The sequence below is a fragment of the Balaenoptera physalus genome, assembly GCF_965194825.1.
Source record: "Balaenoptera physalus genome assembly, chromosome: 18".
NCBI classification, from domain to species: Eukaryota; Metazoa; Chordata; class Mammalia; order Artiodactyla; family Balaenopteridae; genus Balaenoptera; species Balaenoptera physalus.
The window spans coordinates 32,967,740-32,990,925 of NC_138899.1; the positions used below are offsets into that span (position 1 = coordinate 32,967,740).

Sequence of the window (23,186 nt, forward strand, 5' to 3'; positions counted from 1 at the left end):
ACAGAGGCAAAGTTCCATTTTCATAACATCAAACCAAGAGCATATACTATGAACATGACTTATGCTGTTGACCAGGACCTTGATCACCTGCTGAGGGTGTCCGGCAGGCTTCTCTAAGTGTAAAGGGATCCTCCCTCCCCTCCTGGCCATATCGTACTCTTGGGAATAAAGTCACTTTGTGCAACCTGCACTTAAAGCGAGCGGGGGACTTATGTTCTACCTCTGAGGTTGGAGGATCTACAAAAACTGTTTGGAATTCTTCTGCAGATCTCTTTCCTATTTTTTCAATCATTTATATTAGCATGGACTCACGGGTATTTTATACTTTGGGTTATAATCCAATCCTATTTTATACTGTTGCTCTGACATTCCAGCGTCACTGTGGGAATTTTTTTTTAACATTTATTTAGGCTGTGCCGGGTCTTAGTTGCAGCAGGGGGATCTTTTAGTTGTGGCACGTGTACTCTTTAGTTGCGGCACTGGGGATCTCATTCCCTGACCAGGGATCAAACCCAGGACCCCTGCATTGGGAGCGCAGGGCCTTACCCGCTGGACCCCCAGAGAAGTCCTGGAATTTTTTTTTAATTGCTTACTTTCCAACGCTGTTAAGATACTCCAGGCATCCCTGTATGCTTCCTACCCTAGTCCCAGAAATCAGCCATTTCTCCGAGCAACTCTTGGCTCTTTTTATTGGAGATGACATTAGAAACCAAGGTGTACTGTTGTTAGTGGTTAAAATCATCTCAGTGTTTTTTTGGCCATGCCGCTCGGTTTGCGGGATCTTAGTTTCCCAACCAGGGATCGAACCCAGGCCCCAACCTGGGCCCCTGCAGTGGGAGGGCGGAGTCCTAACCACTGGACCACCTGGAAATTCCCTCTTTTTCTCTTTTAAAAAGGAAGAAAAAGTTAAAACCCCAATTCTTGTTTTGTTTACCTCTGACAAAACTAGGATATATACAAATGAGCTCCACAGTGTCTTCAACTAATGATCTTGAAAAGGTAAAGTCAATCTATGTGTCTGTGTAAAGACATAAGCATTCATGAAGTATGCCTCCCTTTATACCTCCGATATTGTAAAAACAAATTCTTCTCTTTTGTCTTAAACAAAAGTAGATACTGGTTCAAAGTGGGAATTGTTTTTTTATTAACTGCCCACATAAAACAGACCCTTTTATATAGTTATGAGAAAGGAATTTGTTCATTGCTTTTGCTAAAAAGGAAGGCACAACATGAATCTTTTAGGCACTTTTTATTTTCCAAAAAAATTTGTCATTTATATATATAAACATCTCATTCTCTCAAAAAATTCTACAACTATACAGCTGTTTGCTCCATTATTTGCATAGGAAATGACCACAATACAAAAATAAGAGGGAAAAAGAAGCAAAACAGCAACCAACTTATGCTTTTCTTGTAGGTATGTTTCCACGTATAAACATTTTGAAGCCTCTTACAAAATATTTACACCGTTTGTCATCTATTTACACGTTTTTAAGAGCAACTTTTCTAACAAACAAAACTATAATTTATCAAGTTATGAAAAATTTTCTAAAAAATTTACTATATTACCACAAAATAAATAAAGATAAACAATATTTTAAAAACAAAATTAAATTTTCATTTCAATTAAGACCGCTTTTGGCATTTTGCTTATTCATTCTGCCCTTTGGTTGACAGCATTGGTGTCACATTACTATTTTATATTGCATATGTGTAGCATTTACTTCCTTAAGTTTTCAACATGTCATTTATAATTAAAGGCAGACACTGAGTCAGTATTAACAATATAGATTAACTAAACTGCACTGTAATTTAGGTAAAATTACTGTGTCTCACTGTATATTACATGCAAAGTCCACATAAACTGGCATTTAACCAACTGTACTGCACGAGCAAACATCTCGATATATGAAACCTGCATCATAAATTCCATGTTTCCATGTATGAAAACTACATCATAAACTCAACATGGCCATGTGAAAACTACATAAGTCCGTCTTTTTAAAAAATGATACTGTTCAGCTTATTGTAAGAGGTTTAATTTCTGAATATCGGTAACTATCTTTTTAGCTCTTGAGTTCAGAATTAATACAAAATGTCGCTCATATTTAAAATAAACAATCTGATTTTAATCAGTGCATGAAATCTGCTTCTGAAGTTCATTTGAATGATTATTATTCCTTCCCCCTAGAGAAATGAATTTGGTAAGGTTTTAAAAGGTATCTTACCACAGGTTCTAACTGTCAATGTATTCATGGTTATTTTCAAAAGAATTATTTATGATTTTTTTCCCCAAAAGAATCTTAGAAAACGTGTAATAAACCTATAAAGCTGATTTGCATATTTACAAAATTTCGAATAGCAAATATAGGCAACTCATATTTAAAAAAAAAAACAAAAAAAAAACCACATTTGTTCAATGGCTATTTGGAATTGCCAGGTATGCTGCGCACCTCTAGAGAATTACCTAGTATTGAAAAAACTCCTCTGATGTCAAGTAACATCTTGACACACAATCCGGCCGACTTCCTGTGCCTGCCAACTGACTTGTTTACTCAACACTGTCACATTAAACGGTGGTGCTTTGGGAAGAACACTGCAAACACACCCTGCACCCCCAATCCGCACTGAGATGAGGCTGCCTGTCTGAGATGATTGGCATCTGCCTGGGTGAAGCCAGGTTACAGCAAGCATTCCAGATTCTGAAAAGGACCAAACACTTTGGTATTAATACAATGTATTCCCTGTTTTCTCAAATATACAAAATATACATTTCCAGTCTTTTGTTTTCGTTTTCATTTTTCTCTATACAGTTAAGTCTGCAGTTTAGAGTTTTGCCAAGCGGGCGGAGGAGCGGCGGCAGGCGACACGTGGGCGGCGGCGGCGGCAGCTCAGTTCTGGTGCCTCTTCATGTGCAGGGCCAGGTGGTCCGAGCGGGAGAAGCTGCGGTTGCACACGCCGCACTGGAAGGGCTTGGCCCCCGTGTGCTTGCGGTAGTGCCGGGTCAGCTCGTCCGAGCGCGCGAACCTCCAGTCGCAGCCTTCCCAGGTGCACTTGTACGGCTTCTCACCTGCGCCAAGGGACCAAGAGGAGGAGGTGAAGGGGTAGCTCGCAACACGGACACAGGCAGCGCTGCCTGCTAAGGCATTTCTCTCACACTCATGCTCCGAGGGGGGGGAAGTGTGTGAATTCCCTGATGAACTAAAAACCCCTCGCGTCATCGAGCGCAGAGTCACTGTTTTGCAGAAGAGCACTTAATTACAGAGAGAAAAAGTATTCTGTTCACCAATACTAGAAACTTAATGGACCACAACTGAGATCCCTTACTTCAACGAAGTGGTCCTAAAAGTTTCTGAATTAGCCACACTGAAACTTCCAGCACGTAAGCCAGTTTGCTTGAACACATGGCTTTCCAAAATGGACGACTGGGCACTGGCTCTTTGAAATTCACTCCAGTACACGTACATACACACCTTCCCGTTTTTCAGACTGAAGCAAAGCAAAGCTAGAAAGAGATGAAAGTTGAATGGTGCTAAAGCTTTATGCATTTGCTATTTAATAATTCCTCAACCAGATCAGAAAGTCTGGTACCGATAACTTCACTTTGGTGAAGGGTCATGAAACAGCCATAATAATTCTAACATTTGCTGATAAATGCATTTAATTTTCCTTTGCAATGTATTGCGCCAAAAAGCAAAATTCATTCCATCAACGACGTGCCAAATGCATATTATATGCCAGGCACCGTCCTGAATGCTTAGGATAAAACAAAAATGCCTGACCTCATGGAGCTTGTATGTGTAACATAGAAAAGCCTCTAATTCAATCTTCCTGTTCTTTCACAGCTCTCTTCACTTAAATAGTGAATTGATATCTGAGCCGCTGCCCTACCCCCTGCAATGTGTATTATTCTTAATGTTGTCTAAAGTTTGCTGGTTGCTAATCTTTCAAAACTACTCAATATCGGCAGCCCAAAAGGATTCTGCCTACAGTGGCACCCAAAGAAACTCCCAGATGGTCTGTCAAAGGCCTTTGCTACCCTTCACTCCAGACCAGCTTCTGACTTCATGCAATTGCCCTGCATCATTGCATATTTTTGATATACAAATAAAATTAAGGTCACCTTTGGAAAAAAAACTACTTGCTATTTATAAGGCAGTCGTAACTCCCAGTTTTAGAATTAATTAATCCTATTTAATTAAGATCATGTATTCCTCTAAATAAATCCCTAAACCTAAGAACTTCTCACTGGGCATTCACTAGTAGTTCCTATATTTTTGCTTTATTTTGTTATAATTTTCCATGAGTTCGTTTAAGAATAGAGTTTGTGAAGTCTATTTGCATATTAAAGTACTGCTGGCTTACTGCTGAGTTTTATATGGATAGCATTTTAAAACTCTGAATATTCAAACTCCTAAATTCCTTAAAAACGTTTTCTTCTGCAAGGGAAGAGGTGCTTTGAACACTGGTTACTTAGTACTGCAATGAAATCCAACTACCTTTCTGCCTGATTTAGCAGGATCATATTCAGGAAGTTGTAAGATTACTCAACTGAGTCCAAATTTTAAAAGACATTGTTCACATCAACTGAGATTTCCACAGCTCGTGGTTAATGTATTTTTGCTGTCCTGATAACCACTCTTGACTCCTAAACAAAATCCCATTAAGGACAAAGATGGAAGGGCCAGGGCAGCCCTTTGAATTTTGTACCAGTTACTCCCCAGGAGATTTCTCTTTCAACTCCTGCGGTGTGCACCCCTTAGCCACCCTTCCCCTCTCCTCTCCTCTCTGCCTCTGAGCCAAGACACAAATATTTTTTGTGTTTTTAAGTCCCTTTTAGGTTCCTACTGCTCCATTTAAAAAAATGCACACCTCAATACCTGAAGTGGTTTTTTTTTCCCCCTCAGAGTAAATTCAAAGAATTTAAGCTAATATACTTAAACCTTTTGAGTAACAAGAAATAAACCACTTTTCTTTCACTTATATTCACATGTAATCTGTTTAATACATAGAAACGTCTTAATGCCAGTTGTAAATGTAGCTATCACTCTTGTCGATGTAAATCAAACAGAAAAAATTAACCTTTTGCACACAAGTGTTTGTTTTTGTTCCTCGTGAAAAATAAATCACAAAAACAAACATGTTGTTTAAATCCTTTACTGTCATTTAATGGGAAGAGAAAGCTATTTCTGATGTCTGAGGCAAGGAAAAAAATTCCTAAAGTGCCCCAATTTTAAAAGAAGTCATTCTAGTCTTTTGAATTGAATAATTAAATGGCAAGAGAACTGAATTTTCAAAGTTTATTTAAGAAACAAGGGACACTAGACTCTTTTTGTTCACTATTTTTACTGGCTAGGAAGCAATAAACTGCATCAGTATTTTTAAAAGTTTACTTTACTGATTGGTTGAAAAACGGTAGCCATGAAAATTCCTAAAACATTTGGGGTTTTGCTCTCAATTTTATATGTATCTATAGATTATTCAGCCAAGAATACTACCACTGTCTGGACGTTAGTTATGGGGCCAGGGCTTTACCATAAAAGCAAGGACAACTATTCCCCACTTGAGGCAGTTTCTACGGGATTTGTTCAAGTGTCAACACGGCTCAAGTAAAACATTGTAGAGGAAACTGGTACCCAATTTCTGGCCAAATAGCAGATGCAGGCCTTTCTTCCTCAGCCAGAAACACTATGCATAGTACTTCTGGGAAACCAAACTAACTTCCTTTAAGTTATTTCAACAAGATAGAGCTTTCAAAAGTTTAATTGGATTTTTACAGAATCTCTTTCCAATACCACCAATTTAAAATATTTAGTTAAGCTCTTTCAACATCAACTGTATTTTTAAGTTCTCATGCTGTTAATGTGAAACTTTCCAAAGGCAAAAAAAAAAAAAAAGTGACAAATCTGTACAGCATGTAAAACAAGCTTCAATTATCTCAAATAAAGTATGTACTTTCTCATTCTCTTTTAAAATTACTAGGACTATTTTACTAGAAATCCCTGATCTTTTAAAAAATTGTTAAGTTAAACATACATATGGGTCCATACTGATGAAGTCAATTAATGTTAAGCAAAAACATTACCAGTAGAAGGAGGGAGTAGGCAGAAACAGACACTGAGCGCATACTCCCAACTCAGGTACTTGTATTTCATTTACAAGCACAACACCTCCAGGAGTCAGAAGCAAAATGATGAGCTCCACGTTCAGAAGCCTGGCCTGCCACTTTTCCTCCATGTCCTGCTTACATCCTCCATTAGCAAACACCAATACACGCTCTATATATGAATGATTTAAGGAACACAAGGATACTGTTCACCTTTATTTAAAGATTCTGAAGCCACTTGTGAAGGTCAGTTAATGACTAGCTTAACGGACTGAGAGCAGGCCTGAAATCCCAGACTGTCTGAAGCACAGGACACACCCTGACTGAGCCATCCCTCGGTGGGGGGGAGACCTGCTTTTCAGGACCTGTGGAGTCCTGACAGCTGTTCTATGCTGGGACTGACAATCCCCAAATATCACCTAATGATGGCTCTCTTTTACCCCAGGCTAAAGGAACTTCAGTGGGTTAGCAGAACATGTCTGTGAAGTATTTGAAAAGTCTTTAGCGATGTTTTTTCTTCTGTTGAATAGATTAAGAAATGACTTTTGAATCTGCCACAATAGAATGGGAAAAGTTTCTCTGCTCTGCTGAACATATTCAAAAGACTCACACCAAGGCCTTTCCCTAGAATGTTCTACACAGATTCTTCTAACAAAAGAAAAATATCACAGATGGCAATATTTATCTTACAATAGTTATTTTAGGTTAACTTTTTTGTTACAGCAAATTTGTGTACCTGGTTTCCTTCCTGATGGCTAAAAAATAAATCCAATCAATTATATTTGATAGAGGCCCAAAATCATCAAAATTAAAGTCAATGTTTAGTCAAGGAGAGTATAACCTGTACTGATGAGTGCAACCTGTACCAAGCGACTTGCAAAACACAACGAATAAGACTTGGTCTCCGGCCTCAAAGAGCTTAACATCCATATTCTATTTTGACTGTTAAAGTGGAATAAAATTATTTCAATAGTCAATACTTAAGCTTAATTCTTAGAACTTGAGTCCTTGATGCTCAAAATGAGCTCTTATTTCAGGAGGAAAATACTTTCATGCAATTCAAGAATAATTAGATCTTTTCCCATCATTAGTGACTTAAGGAATTTAGAGCTGAAACAGTATACATTATTCTAATAAAAGGACAAAAAAAAAAGAAGCTTTAATCCCAAGATTAAAGAAACTCATAGGGAAATGTTGGGTATCTTAAAAAACAGATAAAGCAAGACACTTTGGGCTCATTAATTCGTATTTGTATACATCTACGTCAGTAATTTTCCATTAAAAATCTTTTTACTAAAGGTCATTGCAGAACATCTCCTACACCTGGCAACAGAAGGGTAGGCAGTTCATTTCAAAGATCTGTATTACCAGTATTTGCAAAACGCACCTAATGTTTACTAGATATAGTATCCCTGTCAATAATGTACTCACTTTAAGGAGGCTAATTAAAAGGATATATTAAGAAATTCCCTTCTTTCTCCCTGTGTGTTTATCTTTAAAATCGGACTCACCTGATTCCTTCTAGAAAACCTCTGAACGGTCCAAGAGAAATCATTCCACTTCTCTATATCCCCATCATCACTTCAATGTGATTTAAATGACTGATTTACACTGGCACAGATATTGCTGAAGGAAGGCTTCAAATAGCTGTATTTTTGCCTCCTTAACTAGCCGTGAAAGTCCCTCAAAGGCAGAGACTGTCTTCTCTTGCCTGACTTCTCCTCGTGCACCTTTGGTTAATCACGTCCGGCCCAAGGCTGACCGACTTGGGAATTTTCAGTCACAAAAAGGAGGGAAGGTGTAAGAGACAGGAAAGCATCTAGTGTGAGACCACCATACTGTGTCTTTTTTTCCATGACCCCACCTGCAGCAGGGCTTTGCCTGGTCCTGTTTTGCTGAGGGCCACCGAGTGTAATCTGACTAAAGGTACATTTAGGCGAAAGCCGTACTTTTAGCCTCCTCAGAAGGACTTGTTCAGAATCAGTTGATTATCCATCCCGAAGTTGTCCAAGGATAAATCAACTATGTAAATGAGCTTTCTTTTCCAGAACTGGACTGGATTTGATGAAAACCAAGCAGTTGTGGAGCCCCTAGTGCTGGCCAAAGGCAGCCAGGGAACTGCCACACCTGAAGGGGACAGGGGTGGGCGTGATATCCTGGGTGACAGGATATCTCTACCCCAGCAGGACCAATCTCTAGGCACCTAAGCTCCTCTCTGCTACTTCTCCTAAGTGTTCTGGACAAAAACAACCTCTATCATCGATAGTGTTAATGAAATACCAATTCCTGAGTCTCCTGACAAAAAGACAACATTCAGATTCACCTTCTTGTAATAAGAGCCCAAACCGAATTTTTTTTTAAAAAAGCAAAGTCTTGGTGAAATACTTTACCTTCTCCTTTTTAACGAAAATAGAAAAATTCTTATGTTTTCATTTTTCTAGCACTGAATGAGTACTAGATATCCTTTCCTTTGATTTGCACTTAACGTGGTTACCTTGACCTGCAGATTCTTCCCAACTCTTAAAGGTTTATATTTATAAAGTAGTCAAAAGTATTTTCTTTCACCCTGATGTTTTTAAATGAATGCTACCTATGGTGTACTTCTAAAACAGTAACTCACCCTTAATCAGAGTTGTTAAAGATCCTTGAATATAAATAATACAGGCTGACAGAATAGGAATCCTACTACAGAGACACTTACTGAAGTAGGACATTACTTTGTTTCTAATCTTTCACCTGAAAAGATGTAGGTCATCAAGTCAGCAACTACTACATTCTATAAAACTAAAAATAGCTGCCAAAGTAAAAACCTTTGGTGATTAAACCATTACTTTTAAAAAAACTACATTCTCACTACCTTCACAGCTAACTGTTTCTGTCTCAACTTCAGCAATTCTATTTAATCCATCTATGAACCACCTTCTCCCACTAATTTATAAAAACAAAAGGAAGAAGAGATTCTCTTTGGATCCTCCACAAGATCAGTCAAAAACGTTTACTTTAATCAAATTATACTTCTTAACCTTCCATAAGCTTTATCATCTCAAAACAATGTTTAATCAATTTCCTATGTAAATGTTTTTCGGATGAAAGAACAAGTCCCAGAAGCAAAGTTTAATCCTCCCAGTGAGTCATTAAAAAGAAATTGTTAAAAAAAAAAAAAGAAAAAAAGAAAAAAGAAATTGTTTCTAAGCTTTCACGCTCATAAATACCTTTCCAGGGGTCTGAACCAGAGAATCTCTTTAAGCCACTATTTTTTTTTTTTACATTAACTTGAAATTGTCAATATAGAAAATAAATTTCAAAGCTGCAAACAAAAATAATTTAAGAATGTTTAACTAGTAACATATAACACAGGCTAAATGTGATACTTTTTCCTGCATAGTTTTCAAATACAGACTCAAAAAAATCACTGAGTACTAAATAATTTCATCCTGCAAAACTTCTTCACCTTTACCAATAACACAGGTTACACATTTAACCAATATTGATCTCTAGATCCAAACTGCATGATCTCCACTAAGGCCATATATACAATCATATGCCGATTTCAGCTCTAAATCATTTTCTAAGGAAATGAAGTCCTTCCTGTATTTTTTAAGTGTTTTACTACTTCCCACAGTTCCACAAAAGGAGTAACTCATGCTCAGAACATTATGAATGTTTTCTATTTGTGGGGAAGTGCTACAAATCAAAATACCTTTATTATCAACATGGTCAGTATTTTAAAATAAAAATCCATATCTAATATATTTCATGGATAATAAGTGTAGAGCAAGGAACTAGACAGGAATTTATACCTAAGGATTTTTTAGTACCCAAACTGAAACTAAAATCAATGCTTAGCAATAAACCTCTAGCAGAGATTCTGTATTTTAAGAGTATACATGGTAACATCTTAATATAAATGCCATTAGAAAAGAAAGTGTTCTACAGAGCAAGTAAGGCAGAACGAAGGAATTTAGTCCCTTTACAAGTAGGCTTGGGCTCAAAATCTTTCCAAGGCTTACTGTGAAATTCCTTCTTAAACAAGGAATCCCAAATACAGCTCACTGTGAGATTCTAACAGGACAGTGCTTTACCCGCAGTCCATTTCGTGTTGTTATGTTATTTATGCTTCCATTTTCTTTTGTGGGGTGTTTCCAATGGTCCTTTTCTTGTCAACCCGGGGCAAGGCATTCTGGGATCACTTAGTCCACACGTAGCAGCCCGTGCAGAGTCCGGGTCTAAGGGATACCGGAGCCCAGAGCGTGCGCTGCTCAGACTCTGCACAAATGCTCATTTTCTGCCCTGCTGCAGGCAGCTGACCAATGACCTTAAAATGTTACCATACCCTCTTTTCCCAACTGCTTTAGTATATACTCTAGGGTTAAGTGCACAGCCATACATGAGACTAAAACTACTCAGATTTCAAACATTTGTATTCAGAGTTCACTATTTACTTTTTCAGAACTCTTTCTTTGGAAAGTAAGTACTTTTTACTAATGTGTAAACACAATTTTCAAAGAAATTTCCACACTCAATGTAAAAGCAGCATTTTAACTTATGGTACTCTTAGGCATACCAAGAAACCAGTATCAGATGATGAGAAATTTTTTCAGTTTCTTGCAAATTTTTCTTTGTTATATATAGTCTTAACTTTTTCCTATATTTTGGCCCCAAGCCTGTGCTCAGAAGTTTTTAAAATCTTCACTACGAAATTAAAGACAGTAAGATGTATGAGCAGAAACAACTATACTGCTGGTTGCAGTAGAATATTCTTTTTGATTTATGAATCAGTTTAACAGTCACCTTGATTTGTAAGGGCAGAATGGTATGTGAATCTCTTTTTTAAAAAGGTGCTTGGGAGCAGCTTTCAAATGATGGCAATGGGTAAATAAAGCCCCTTGTACACGTCAGGAGGCTTACACAAATTTCAGTAGAATGTTTGAATTTAAATGCTGTGAAAAGCGCAAATAATTTTATTTGGAAATATACACTTCCTGACAGTCGCCTAGAAGCAGCCATAATTATTTCTAACCAGAGGCATGACATGTATATACACACACTACAAATAACACACAAACACCCCTACACACGTTTAAGGGTACCCCTATAGGCTTATAAGTATGGTACCACATGTATACAAAGACGTAGCATGTTTTTAAGTGAAATATTTTTTTCCTAGAATAGAGGAAACATCCGTTTCAGGTATTTTGTCTACCCATATAAAGATAGAACTCTTTATTATCTGCATATTCTTTCTGAATAAAGAAATCAAAGTGTATAAACTTAGAAAAACTTGAATGCTATGAGACTTCTGGTTCAAGAAACTGATTATTTTCTACTCTTTCATCCCAAATTTTTTTAAAAAGGTCTTGTTTTGGAAGGACTATTTCCTTATTTTCAATTTGTAAGTCAAGAAGCATTTGCTATCTAAAAACCCAGAATATGCAATTAAATAGAACTCAGGCATAGGCTGTTTTAATTGCTTAAATCATTTTTAAAACATAAGGTAACTTGACATTTTAAAGCAATCACAATTATATTCCAAAGAAATCCTAGGGTCCTTCACATTCTGCCTGCAAAATGGCAATCGTTTAAAAAGTTATTTTTTATTTTTGAAACCAAAAACAAGATCGACCTTCCCATACAAATTGTTTTTAAAGTCCCCTAACAAATTGTCAGGGGAGGTGGGCAGGGGGTGGGCGGGAGACAGAAAGGAAACAAAAATCTATCACATGAGAGCAGTTACTTAGAAGTACCTGGGCCTTTAAAGGAAGAAGAAGAAAAAAAAGATTTTGCTGGCTTCAGAGACATTCATTAAAAAACAACAGGCAGGGTGGGGAGGACGCAATGAGAGAGCACAGGTAATTTTCAAAGGCATTGTCTAGAAACTAGAAATGAGGAGAAAACAACCTCAATGCTCTATGATTACCCAAGAACGGGTTTAGCCAGATGAACAAGTCTGCTACAAACCCTCCCCAAGGCATCTGAAAGGCTATCAAACAAAACTTTATTAAACTGGATTACAGGGTCTCACTCATCAGATGTCGATGGCCACACATTTATGATCTGGTGAAAAAGTCGATGCATGGGACCCAAACTAGACCTACGTCTTCTTTTCAGTTGTTTTTTGTTTTTTTAAGTACGAGCATTGTTAAGACAACCCACTATTAAATTTCTCTGCCAGCAGGTCAAGTTCCAGAATCCTAGGTATAAGCATTCAGAGCACTAAACCCTGACAGGGGTTGCAAGGCCATTTAGATATGCTCTGACTACATCCCTGCAATAAGCAGTTGATTACATCGCTATATAGTATCGCCCTCCTCTTTTATTAGGAGACTTTAACCTCAGGAGAAACGTGTTCCCTCCTTTCTATCTCCTGTTTCAAGGACTTTCAAAGGAAAAAAAAAAAATCGTTCAAAAGTTTCGAAGTTATTTCCTCTTCTCCTTAATCAAAATTCAAGTAAAAACCCATTTTCAATGTTTCCTTAATATATAACACATAAGGGATAGTTTAGTATTTCTATAGGGAATGTTTTCATGGCCTTGTCATATGTATTCTGAAAACTTCAGATTGAGTTTATATGCCTAATGGCTGTTAACTATAAATATAACTTCTACTTTGGGCTGCTGAGGTAGGATCTTTCCTTTTACATAATCAATTTGTCTCTATCTAAAAACTTTGGGCCGAATTAACCCATTGGTTTCACTGATAAATACATGAGATGTCTTTTCTTTAAAAGCAATTTCTCAGAAAGTCCTGGAATCTACCACATTGTCGCCAACGCTATTTAGATTTGAAGAAGTAGTGTTTATCACTGGGATATCAAGCAATACTTCCTAAGTGCACACAAAATGTCTGCAGCCATATTCCTCTTAGAGCTCTATCCCAGCACTGACCTTTGTTCAAAGGCTTTTACTTTTTAATGCAGCAGTTAAGAGATAACTGTTTCATTTATCAAAACTCAATTTCCATAGTAACATCTAGCCTGGGGAGATTCAAGTCCTCACACTAATCCAACAACCCATTCAAAGGAACTGTTGAATACTTTGGTTTCCATAGCAATGATGGAATAAAACATTTTGCTAGGTCATTGCTTTTATTAGCAAACTTATTCTCTGAACTTTAGATTAAAGCTGCATTTACTGAGAGAAAAAAAAAAAAACACCATCACTTTGTATAGGTTCCTCCCTTTAGGGCTATCCTTTTAAGAAAATCACAGTAACCACCTATATATCTGCAAATACTTTGGGTACTTGGAGGCTTTTACAGCTTGCCACCTAGTTTCATCCTCAAATGAGTTCTGATGTAAAGTTTTAAAATGAAAAAGCATTTTAAAATGACTGTATAGATCTGACAAGATATGTATTCATAAAATTATAGGGGCTAAACATGTTAAACATAGATAAGATATAAGCTAGAATAAGGATAAAGTCTCTCCGATGTAATACGGGCTGGGGTAGGAAGTAGAGTAACTTTTAAACCACGACCCCAGTTTTGCCTGATTTTAATACTCTGCAATTTCGACCCTACCTTTCACCAAGCACGGAAAACATGCTAAACGCAGATATTTTAGGTTAAGGTGAAACTAAAGATAATGTATTCAGCAGTTATGCTTTACATGCTGAATAGAAAAGGTTTTAGTGTTTGATATAGTTTTATAGAAGCCAACTGATTTGCTGCGGAGGGAGAAAATGAGTTACATTTTTTTCCTTCAAGATAGGAATCGCAGTGCCATTAAAGTTTTAAAATCCATTAGTAAACATCGTTGTTTATGTTTGCGAGCAATTAATTCTATGTGAGGTGACAGGGCAAGGCCTTAGTGAGGGAACGTCAGCCTTCCTGGAACCAAACTTTTTCACTGAACTGAATTTTGAGCCAAGCCAGTGCTGAAAAGGTAGGCCATTAGAAAATAAAAGTTGACAGAAGAAAGAAGAGATCAAACCACATGTTGGCTTTTAAAGGGTGAATACCACTTAATACCGTTTACACAACTCACAGAATTAACAAGAAAATTAACATACCAGTATGAGTCCTCAGATGAGCTTTTAAATGAGAAGATTTTGTATAAACTTTTGTGCAGCCTAAAATAAAGGAGAAGAACAGCGTGTCATTCTGGAGATCCTTTTGCAATCTTTACATTTGATGATTCAGTGTTTAAAATCTGGCTTTAAAGAAGAAATCTCTCACGCAAGGAGGTATTTGAAACTTCAATTTTAAGAGATGTCTTAAAGCATACTCCCCTACTACCTGATTAAATGTATAACGTGATTTGCTTTATGTATCACTTTACCAGAAAGAGAGCAGGCAATCAAGCCAAGCTACAAATGGGAAATTTGTGTTTATACCAGTAGGTGCTTTATACTAGTAACACATACTTCAGTGATTTAAAAAATTTTAATGGCTCTAGAGCTGACAATGTTAAACTATTATCCAAGATGACTGCAATTTTCTGTACTCCCACATTTCTTGTTTTTTCATTTAGTATGTCATGCCATATCATGTATAATAAATTATACCCTGTATTAATCATAAACTAGCTTATGCCAGCAACTTGCAGATTTATTCATAACCGTCATCAATTTATATTTTGGGCCACGTATCTCATTCAAGAATGAGCGTATGTTCACATGCTATCAGAACCAACCTTGAAATCTATTCTGTAGACAGTTCTGTCTTGTAGCAACCGACTCTTCATTCCCACCCCTTATTTTCCCCTACCTTACTTAAGTAATCCCTTTTAAGGGTACTTAATGTAGAATTAAGAACTCCAATTTAGATTGCTATGGTAAACAAAGAAAACGTAGCAAGACTCTAACGTATATAATATTAAAGAGAAAAAAGTCCAAAGTAACCTTTTTTATCCAAATATTCCAGACTTCTTAACACATCACATAAACACTAGGTAACTAAACGGTTACAAACTTGGGTAAGGCACAGAGACTGTGATGCGACAAGAACAGAGTAGGTGAATTTTTTTTTTTTTACCGTCAAGCACTACTCTCCCGTGTAAAAAGGCACACACAAACACACACTAAATACACGTTATCGATGCTTCAACCAGGTGGGATCACATACCCGGATAATCGCAGTAGTGGATGCGTCGTTTCTCCAAATCGGGGTTACTCCTTCTATTGTATCTGACAGGCTGGATGTTTTGCGAAGCAACTGGCAGGGTGGCAGGTAAATTTGGATTATGAATTGCCAGTTTAGAAGCAATTGTAGCAGCATAGGATGGAGGTGGGGTTAAATTCTGGAGCATCTCTGCTTGTCTATCTGGACTTCCAGGCTCTGAGCTTGGTGGTGATGGGGGGAAGTAAGTGGCCTGCTGGGAAAGAAACTGACTTGGCATGGGGTATGTGCAAGGGGGCATGCTCTGGAATTGCTTCATGGCAGTCTGCGGGACGGCAGAGGTGTGAGTGTTAAGACCCGCCATGGCGGCCGACACTGAAACGTTAAGAGTGTCCATCACTGCTGTCTGGTTTGTAGAACTGGGCATATCTAGATCCGGTGTATTCAGGAGCTGGTACAGGTGGCCCTGCTGGGGAGGGACAGACAGATGAAGGTCTGGTGTAGGAAGTTCTTGTTTGATGAAAATATTGTTCACCTCTGGAGCTGCGGTCTGGTGGGAGCTGAATATACTGGTGAACTCAGGGAGGGCCTGGGTCGGGGCCGGAGGAGGGGCTGTCGTTTCACTCTGGTGGCTGAAAATGGTAACAGGTTCTGTCTTGATGTGTGTTACGCACGGTCTCTGGGATTTGTAGAGGCCAGTTCTCAGGTGAGTGATGTCGGGGAGGAAGACATTCATGTTGATACTGTAAGGTAACCCTTCACTGTCAGTGAAGAACTGGTCTACGACTGAGGCACTGTCTCGTCTATACTTTTTATGCTCTGGAATTATAGAAACTGGAGGAAGCTGAGGTGTCAGATACTTCTCCATTTCACATCTTGTCTAAAAAAGAAGAGATACAAACATGTATAATCCACCCAATTCATCATCTCAGGAAGGACAAACTGTGCTTACTAAAAATTCCCCCAACAATCCTTATGAAAAGTACTAAGGCAAACTCCTAAGTGTTGCTTATAAACATATCAGGTTTATTTGTCAATTGTGTAACAAAATGGTTCACCAAAAACTTACGAAACTGTGTTTACCAAGTATTTGGTAAAATAGCCCCCAATCAACCCCAGATAAAAAGTGAAAGAGACAAACCAAGAAGAAAAAGGAAGCAAACAGAAAAAATATTCCTTTCTGATGCAATAATAAAGTATACTTTATCATCACTCACGTACAAGCAGGGTTCCCTGCCCCATTACATTTAAGTTTGCAACTGAAATACAGTATCGTAATATGGCCAAACTACCTTGATTCTGTTCATGTCATACAGGTAAATTCAGTGTTTAAAACAAAGAAAAAAAAAAACCCAGCAAACCTCAACCATAATATTGCAAAGTTTCTCTCTCTCTCTCTCTTTTTTTTTTTTTTTTGCTTGGGTAGATATTGCTAAAATATTTAATATAAAACATATTCCTTGGCTATTTCAGTGCCTTTTCCATTTTATAAGTCCAGTGGAAACTTAAATACAATGTCTTGAGCAAAACACAGTATCCACTGAAAGAACAAACCAACTTCACCCTTCACCATTTGATCTAAATGTTGATTTTAATCAGCAGATTCTGTAATTGGTTAATATGATAATGAAATGTTCCTATTCATATCCCTATCTAAAACAGATCTTTAATTACCTAGGGGAAAACCATTCCCTTGGTAGAGTGGTGCTAAGGGGCCCGTGGGTGGGGAGAGGCTGCCTGTCGCCAGCACAGTCAGTCATCAGCCAAAGATTTATCATGTTCTCCTCAGTGGGCCAATGCTACATTCCCCCTCACTCTGTAAAAAGCTCAGTCATCCTTATTCTCTTGTGTCTTCTAAGCAGCAAACTGACAAATAACCAAATCATTTTAAAATGGTCATTTTTTTTTTTTTTTTAGGACACAACCCAGCTTGTAACTGGTCTCCTCCGTCTTTTACAGCTATCGTCTTTCCTGGTATAACATAAACTTCTACAATTTTTTACATTGAAAGGAAATTTCAACAGAAAAAAGACACAAACACACACAAAACACCCCAAACTAGATGCTCATAGAACGATCAACCGCGGCATCCTAACCAGTGAATAATACAGTCATTTTTTGCTACTACTTAATTTCAAGTGTTTCAAATCAGACCCCGAATCATTCGGTGTGGATACAGACCGTGTTTCCCGCATAGACACGATTTAAAAATAAAAATTAACGCTCTGGTCTTGTGAGTCATTTCTCTGACAAATGCCACTGCCCTTTCACAGCAGCGCGACACTCGCAGACCCCCCGGAGCAGGAGCTGGGTAGCAAATACACAGTGTACCAAGGGGCTATTAAATGAGGCGTCTTGAAATAAACCGAACTAAACCCTTTCGTGCACTTCGCTCCCATGGTGGTTAGTGGTTTCTGATTTTAGCTCTTCCAGCTGTTTGCATGTGGGTATGTTTCCAATTTTTTTTTTTTTTTTTTTCCTTGGGACAGGCTAAAAGTCCCGGGAAGTTTTTTCTGGGCTATATGACTCCCTGCGTGGGCGAAAGAAACAGGCGGTTGCTCTAATTCGGCTGCCGGGCAAGTGTAAAAGCCAACTGCCAGCTTTCATCGAGGCTCCAGGAGGAAATTTACGCGCACATGAAGAAACCAACACCCCCCGGTCTTTCTTTGTCTTTCTTTTTAAGGAAAAATAAGCGCTCCAACACCACCTTAGCTTTTCCAACTCCCGTTTCCCAAAGGCAGCCCTACGATAGCGTCTAAAGCAGGTTGCACCAAGGGATATGAAACTAGCACCCCGAGAGGCCTGCCTCCAGCACCCCGATTTGCGTTTCCACTGAACCCGGGACGGCGTGGGACGAGGGTGGGTAGGGGGGGGGGAGTCCAAGGCCGGGGCAGCGGCAGGAGGCGGGATTAAGAGGACACGCGGAATCGAAGCGAAGTAGGGCGTGAGGTACGAGGTTTCATCCCCCGAGTGGAAGAAAAACAACTAAGGTGCGCGTGAGCACCAGTTCCCTCCTTAATCTTTCCCGGACAGAGCTGCCAGGGCAGATTCCCCTTGGACCCTCCCCTTCAGGTCCCCCCACCTTCTCCCGGCGAAAAGCGACTGCCCGGCCAGGAGGGCAGGGCGGGGCTGCCCCACAGACCCGGGCCGCGGTGAGCCCCGACGCGCGCCCCAGCCTGGAGCGGCCCCTGTCGCCCGCGCGTCGCAGCGGCGGGACACGCCCGAGTCCCGGGAGGGAGGAGGAGGGAGGGGAGCAGCTCTTCCTACCTGGACCAGCTCCTCGGCTGGCAGTCTCGGGCCGGCGGCGGGCGGCGGCGCCGGCTGCGGCGGCGCGGGCTGCGCCTGCGGGTGGTGATGCGAATGCTTCAGCTCGTCGCCGGGGAAGAGCGCCGCGTCGCGGGCCGGGTTCGCGGCGCCCAGCACGGGCTTGAGCTGAGCGAACACGGGCTCGTCCTGCGGGGCCGGCGGCTGGGGCATGGGTCCCAGGCGGGCGCTCATGGTCAGCACCCGCGTAGCCATGGGAACTCGGGGGTCGGCTCCGGGCGCGGGGTGCGGGTTGAGCGAGCTTCCCACGTCGCCCACGCTGGCTCGGGCCGGCGAGCTCGGCGCGGGGCGGCGGGCGGAGGAGGGGAGGCTCCGGGCGGACCCCTCAGCTCACAGCAGGCGCGGTTTTTGAAGGCGCGCACGAAAACCCAAACTCTTCCGCTCCGCCTCGCGTGAACGCCGATGTCCTCCGGGCGACCACTTTCTCCCGCCCCGCCCCACCACGCTCCCTCGCTCCCCCGGAGCCCGCTCCCGCCACTGCCGGTGTCCCCGAGCGAGCTGCTAGCGCGCGTACCTGCCCCGCGACTACTGACACTTGACGCCCGCCTCTATTTTACCCAACTCTGGGGGGGCGGGGCCCGCCGGCAAGACTGGCAGCGCTCCGGCGAATCCCGAGGCCCCGAGGCCGGCCGGGCCGGAGCGACTAGCCTATGAGAAAGGAGAAGCTTGCCCAGAGCTCCGCCTCCGCCGGGCGGACCGCACCCCTCTCGGGCCACGAGCTTCGCGCGCAGGGCGGCCGCGCAGTTTGTACACAACTTCTCTGACAGATTGGGCTGGCGGAGCTGGGGGCGGAGGAAGGAAAGAAGCTGGTGGAATCTGGGGAAGAGAGGGAATTCGGGTGGAGACGTGGAGGGAGATCTCTACGGACTGTTCTCTGCCAGGATTAGAGAGAAAAAAGAGTTTTGCAGGTCTTAGGTGTTGTGCAAGGACCTGAAACTCACAAGCTGAAACCTAGAAGGCAGCTAGGTGCGGGCGCTAGGGTTTTGGAGAGTTTTGTTTAATGAGCGTGTATTTTTAAATATACAAAATGTACTTTCTTTAGCGCAGAACTAGGGGCGGTGTGATAAATTTAAAAACAGCTCTTGTGTCTGTGTATCTTTAGCACTGAATATATCCATTTAGCAAAGCAAATTTGGAATGTCCTGAATAAAAGTTTTAATGGCAAGTATTTTTTTAAGTCCTTACATAAAAGCTTGGTTTTTTTTTTTCCTACAGTATTTAAATGGGTAGGAGTAGTTTTCACACACGTTTCAACCTCGTATCCGTGTATGGAGAGGAGGGGGATGGGTCATATGAATTTTGAAGTTTTTAATATTTACACTGTTGATTCTAGCCAAAGCATGCAATCTAATTTAAGCACTGACGACTAGATGAAACGTATTTAAATAGACATTACATCTTTGACTTATTTTTGCTACCCCTGTGTGTTCAAAAAGTGGAGTTTAATATTTACAAAACAGAAACGTAGCACATTTACCTTTCACCATGGCACCTACTCCTACGAAAAGACAATCGAAGAAGCCACAAACGTTAGACAGGCAGCAGCTCTGAAAACTGGGAATCCAAATTTGTAGGAAAGTAATAGCCAAAATATATCACTGTCCATTGACTGCGTTATAATGGGAAGGTGAATTTTTGCCAGCAATCACCTAAGGAAAGCACTTTCCTTAATCCTTAATGTTCTTGTACATGATTTTTATCTGGCTTATTGGGAAGCCATAACAATACACTGAAATAAAAATGCCTGGAATATTACTACATATGTGTATATACGGTGACAGCACACTATACCATTAGACATTTTTACATATACGACATCACTTCACAGTAAGGCAGCTTTTACAAAAAAAGAGTTCTTAGGAAAATGTTCTCTTCAAGAAGTGAATCTAACAAAGATAGGAATCTCGTTTCAGTGTGTAGATTAAAAAAGTTTATATACACAAAGTGTTACAGGTGTTTATTTATTATTAGAAAACATAAAATTATGCTGTAAAATATATTTTTTCTCCTTTTCATTCCGTTCTTGTTAATGATTCATTTTTAGAGCTGTGATCACTGATTTCAGAGAATGGTTGACGACTACTTTCATGTTACCAAAGTATTATTTAATGCGTTTTGGCAAATTTTTTTCTAAGCAATCTCACACCATCCACCTTCGCCTTTAAAAAGCCGCCCTGATTTTCTCTGATATTGAACCCAATTATATAATTAAATAATTTAGAAACAGATTATAGAATTGGTATGGGATTTAATGTAACTTTAAAAAAAATTGAACCTTGCATAATTTTTAGTACTTAATGCTGATAACATGATCAAACCTGTGTGATATAGATAACTCAATAGAATTTTGTATTCTTTTTAACTTTAAATCTAACTTAGATTTAATACAAGTTGGTATCTATTTATATTTTAATTTGCTTTTAAACCTATCTAGACCTTTCCTTTTGTCTCTCTCTTTTTTTTTTTTTTTTTTAACCAGAGCGTTGATGGCCTGTTATTTCAACCTAAGCTTTCGCTGCAATAAAATCCAGTTATTTTACTGGAAATATTTCTACATTTCACACCATTTTTTAACATGCTTTCATTTACAAAAGCGTTTCCAATGCAAAAAAAAAAAACCTATTTGATAAACTTTTAATAAAACATTTTTATAGTCCTTTAAATTTTTTTTCATATTTCCACTTTTCTTAATGAATGCAGATATGAACCTCGCTATGGTTGGGCTCGAAACATATTTACAGCAGAAAAGCTGAATACAATCTTTTTTGCTCAAATACAGTAGCATTTATTTAAATTTCATTCCTGACATAAGGGTTCATGAAATAGGGCTGCCACTTTTAAGTAATAGTTTCTCTGAAATACCCAGCTCTGCAGTCTCACAGAAAATAACTAGCTTAGCACTGTACAATAGTACGGAAATTGGAAAGAAATCCTTTTCTGAGACATTTGCCATGCGGTTCTGAACATATAAAAGACATGTTCAACCAGGCTCACTTGCTGTTGCTGTAAACACAAATGCCCCAGCTGAAAACCTGCTTCACTGACTTAGCCAAAAGGGTTAAAACTTGATAAATATTTTTCAAATGTTCCAGGTTCTGCATTGGCGTGAAGCCAGACAGTGTGAATGGACAGATACTCAATTACTTTGAACTTTCTAGTTCTTTGCATTCCTTCCTGCTTAGTAGTGCTGTACCATGAGGGAAGATAGGAGAAAACAAAAAACAAATGTCAGGTTTCAAAAATCAATTAGTGGCCTGGCAGTGGTGTGTTAACTGAACTGTGCCAAAACAGAGCATTCGGAGGGAAAGAAAGAAGAAAAGTTGAGTAGTCAAGTTAGGTGGGAGGGTAAGCACAGAAGCAGTGTGCATGCTTAAGTCCTTAGTCACTGGGCAACACAGATTTAGTCTTAGAATAAACCCTAAGTGTCACTATCTTTACGGGAATAAATACGCCTGAATGTGTGGAGGCTGAATAGGCATTCAACGATGGGGGAGGGGGAGGTTTGAAGGAGGCAGTGGAAAAAAATGGATAAATAGCTTCTGAATGATGAGATGAGAGAAATATGAAGCTATCACTAGGGCAATGTTCATAGGAAGACACGGCAAAAGAAATATCTGTACTCAGTTGTTTGGCCGACACGTCACGGAGGGCTTGAAATTAAGGGATCTAGAGTATTTTTGACAACATTTTATTCACTTCGGAAACTATTCATGGAATATTGCAACTCAGTAAAATCAAAGTCAAATTTCCGAGTGATATTGGGCCATAGAAAAAGCACGACAAAGAATAAAAATCTTTTTCTTTTTTTTTTTAATAAGGGAGTAAATTCTCCTCTAGGGTAAGATTATTCAATTTAAAGTGACTTTTTTGATAATCATTAATTATCCACCTAGTGTTAGACTCTGTATCAGTAGGAACGTAAGACAGAATTATTGTCCTTTATTTCACACTTTTAATCTTTTCTATTCATTAATGGCAACTGCTTGTAGCCCCACATAAAAAGAAAAAAATGCCATTGAGAAAAGAACACAAGAAACAGAAGCTTCAAATGAGATTAGTCAAAATTCAAACCATTTTGACTCAAAAAATTAAGACACACGAGAAAAGATGTCCTCTCCTTTTGTGATGAAACAGTATGTAATTTAAATAGGATTATAGACTTCTTTTTGTATAAATTAAAGTGATGTCAAGAAAAAAGCTTCATATTCTATTTTTTTACTATCTCAACCCCAGTCCTTAAGAAATTAAATTTTATATTTAAGTTTGGATTTAAATGTGTTCTTCCTGAAATATCTCATAAAACTCTCAATGTGCACTTATTCCTAAATGTACTATAATTTATCCTATTTTTAAAACTCTAGTAATATACAAAAAACAGTATTTTACCTTTTGGGTGTACTGGGATTGCTTTTTCCACCTTGTTAGTATAATAAGCAGACAACTATAAATGCCTTGAACCAAGTTGCAGGCCAGGGCCAGGCATACTGTAGCTTAAACTGTACAGTATTTGAATTCTGACTCTCAACATGTTAGGAAAGGTCAAGAGAAAAATCCTGAACTGAAGTAGTTACACCAAACAATCTTTTAGAACACTAAGGAGGCTTCATCACCAGCATCACAATGAGCAGTGTTTTGAGCCAATTGCTGTTCATGTGATGACAAAAGCACTAATGGTCCTAGGCTGTGAGGCACTCCTAC

The 23,186-nt window shown here is 39.4% G+C and overlaps 1 protein-coding gene across 7 annotated transcripts in view; it reads right to left on the reverse strand.

Moving 5' to 3' along the window:
- Nucleotides 1–22,588, reverse strand: part of KLF5 (KLF transcription factor 5) — a 67,352-nt gene extending 44,764 nt beyond the window's left edge. For 5 of the 7 annotated variants that reach the window (XR_014256050.1, XR_014256051.1, XR_014256052.1 and 2 more), the window contains exons 1-3: nt 18,432–22,588; nt 15,171–16,044; nt 14,117–14,176 (exon numbers count right to left, since the gene is read on the reverse strand). Coding sequence is in view for 2 of the 7 variants with exons in the window: in XM_082434871.1 (XP_082290997.1) it covers nt 2,892–3,070; nt 14,117–14,176; nt 15,171–16,044; nt 18,432–18,683 (1,365 nt within the window). In the remaining 5 variants the exon portion in view is untranslated. Of the gene's footprint in view, nt 1–1,232; nt 3,071–9,285; nt 11,857–14,116; nt 14,177–15,170; nt 16,045–18,431 lie in introns of those variants that run through there. The other 2 variants (XM_082434871.1, XM_082434872.1) reach the window with 2 other exon arrangements.
- Nucleotides 22,589–23,186: the final 598 nt, after the last annotated feature.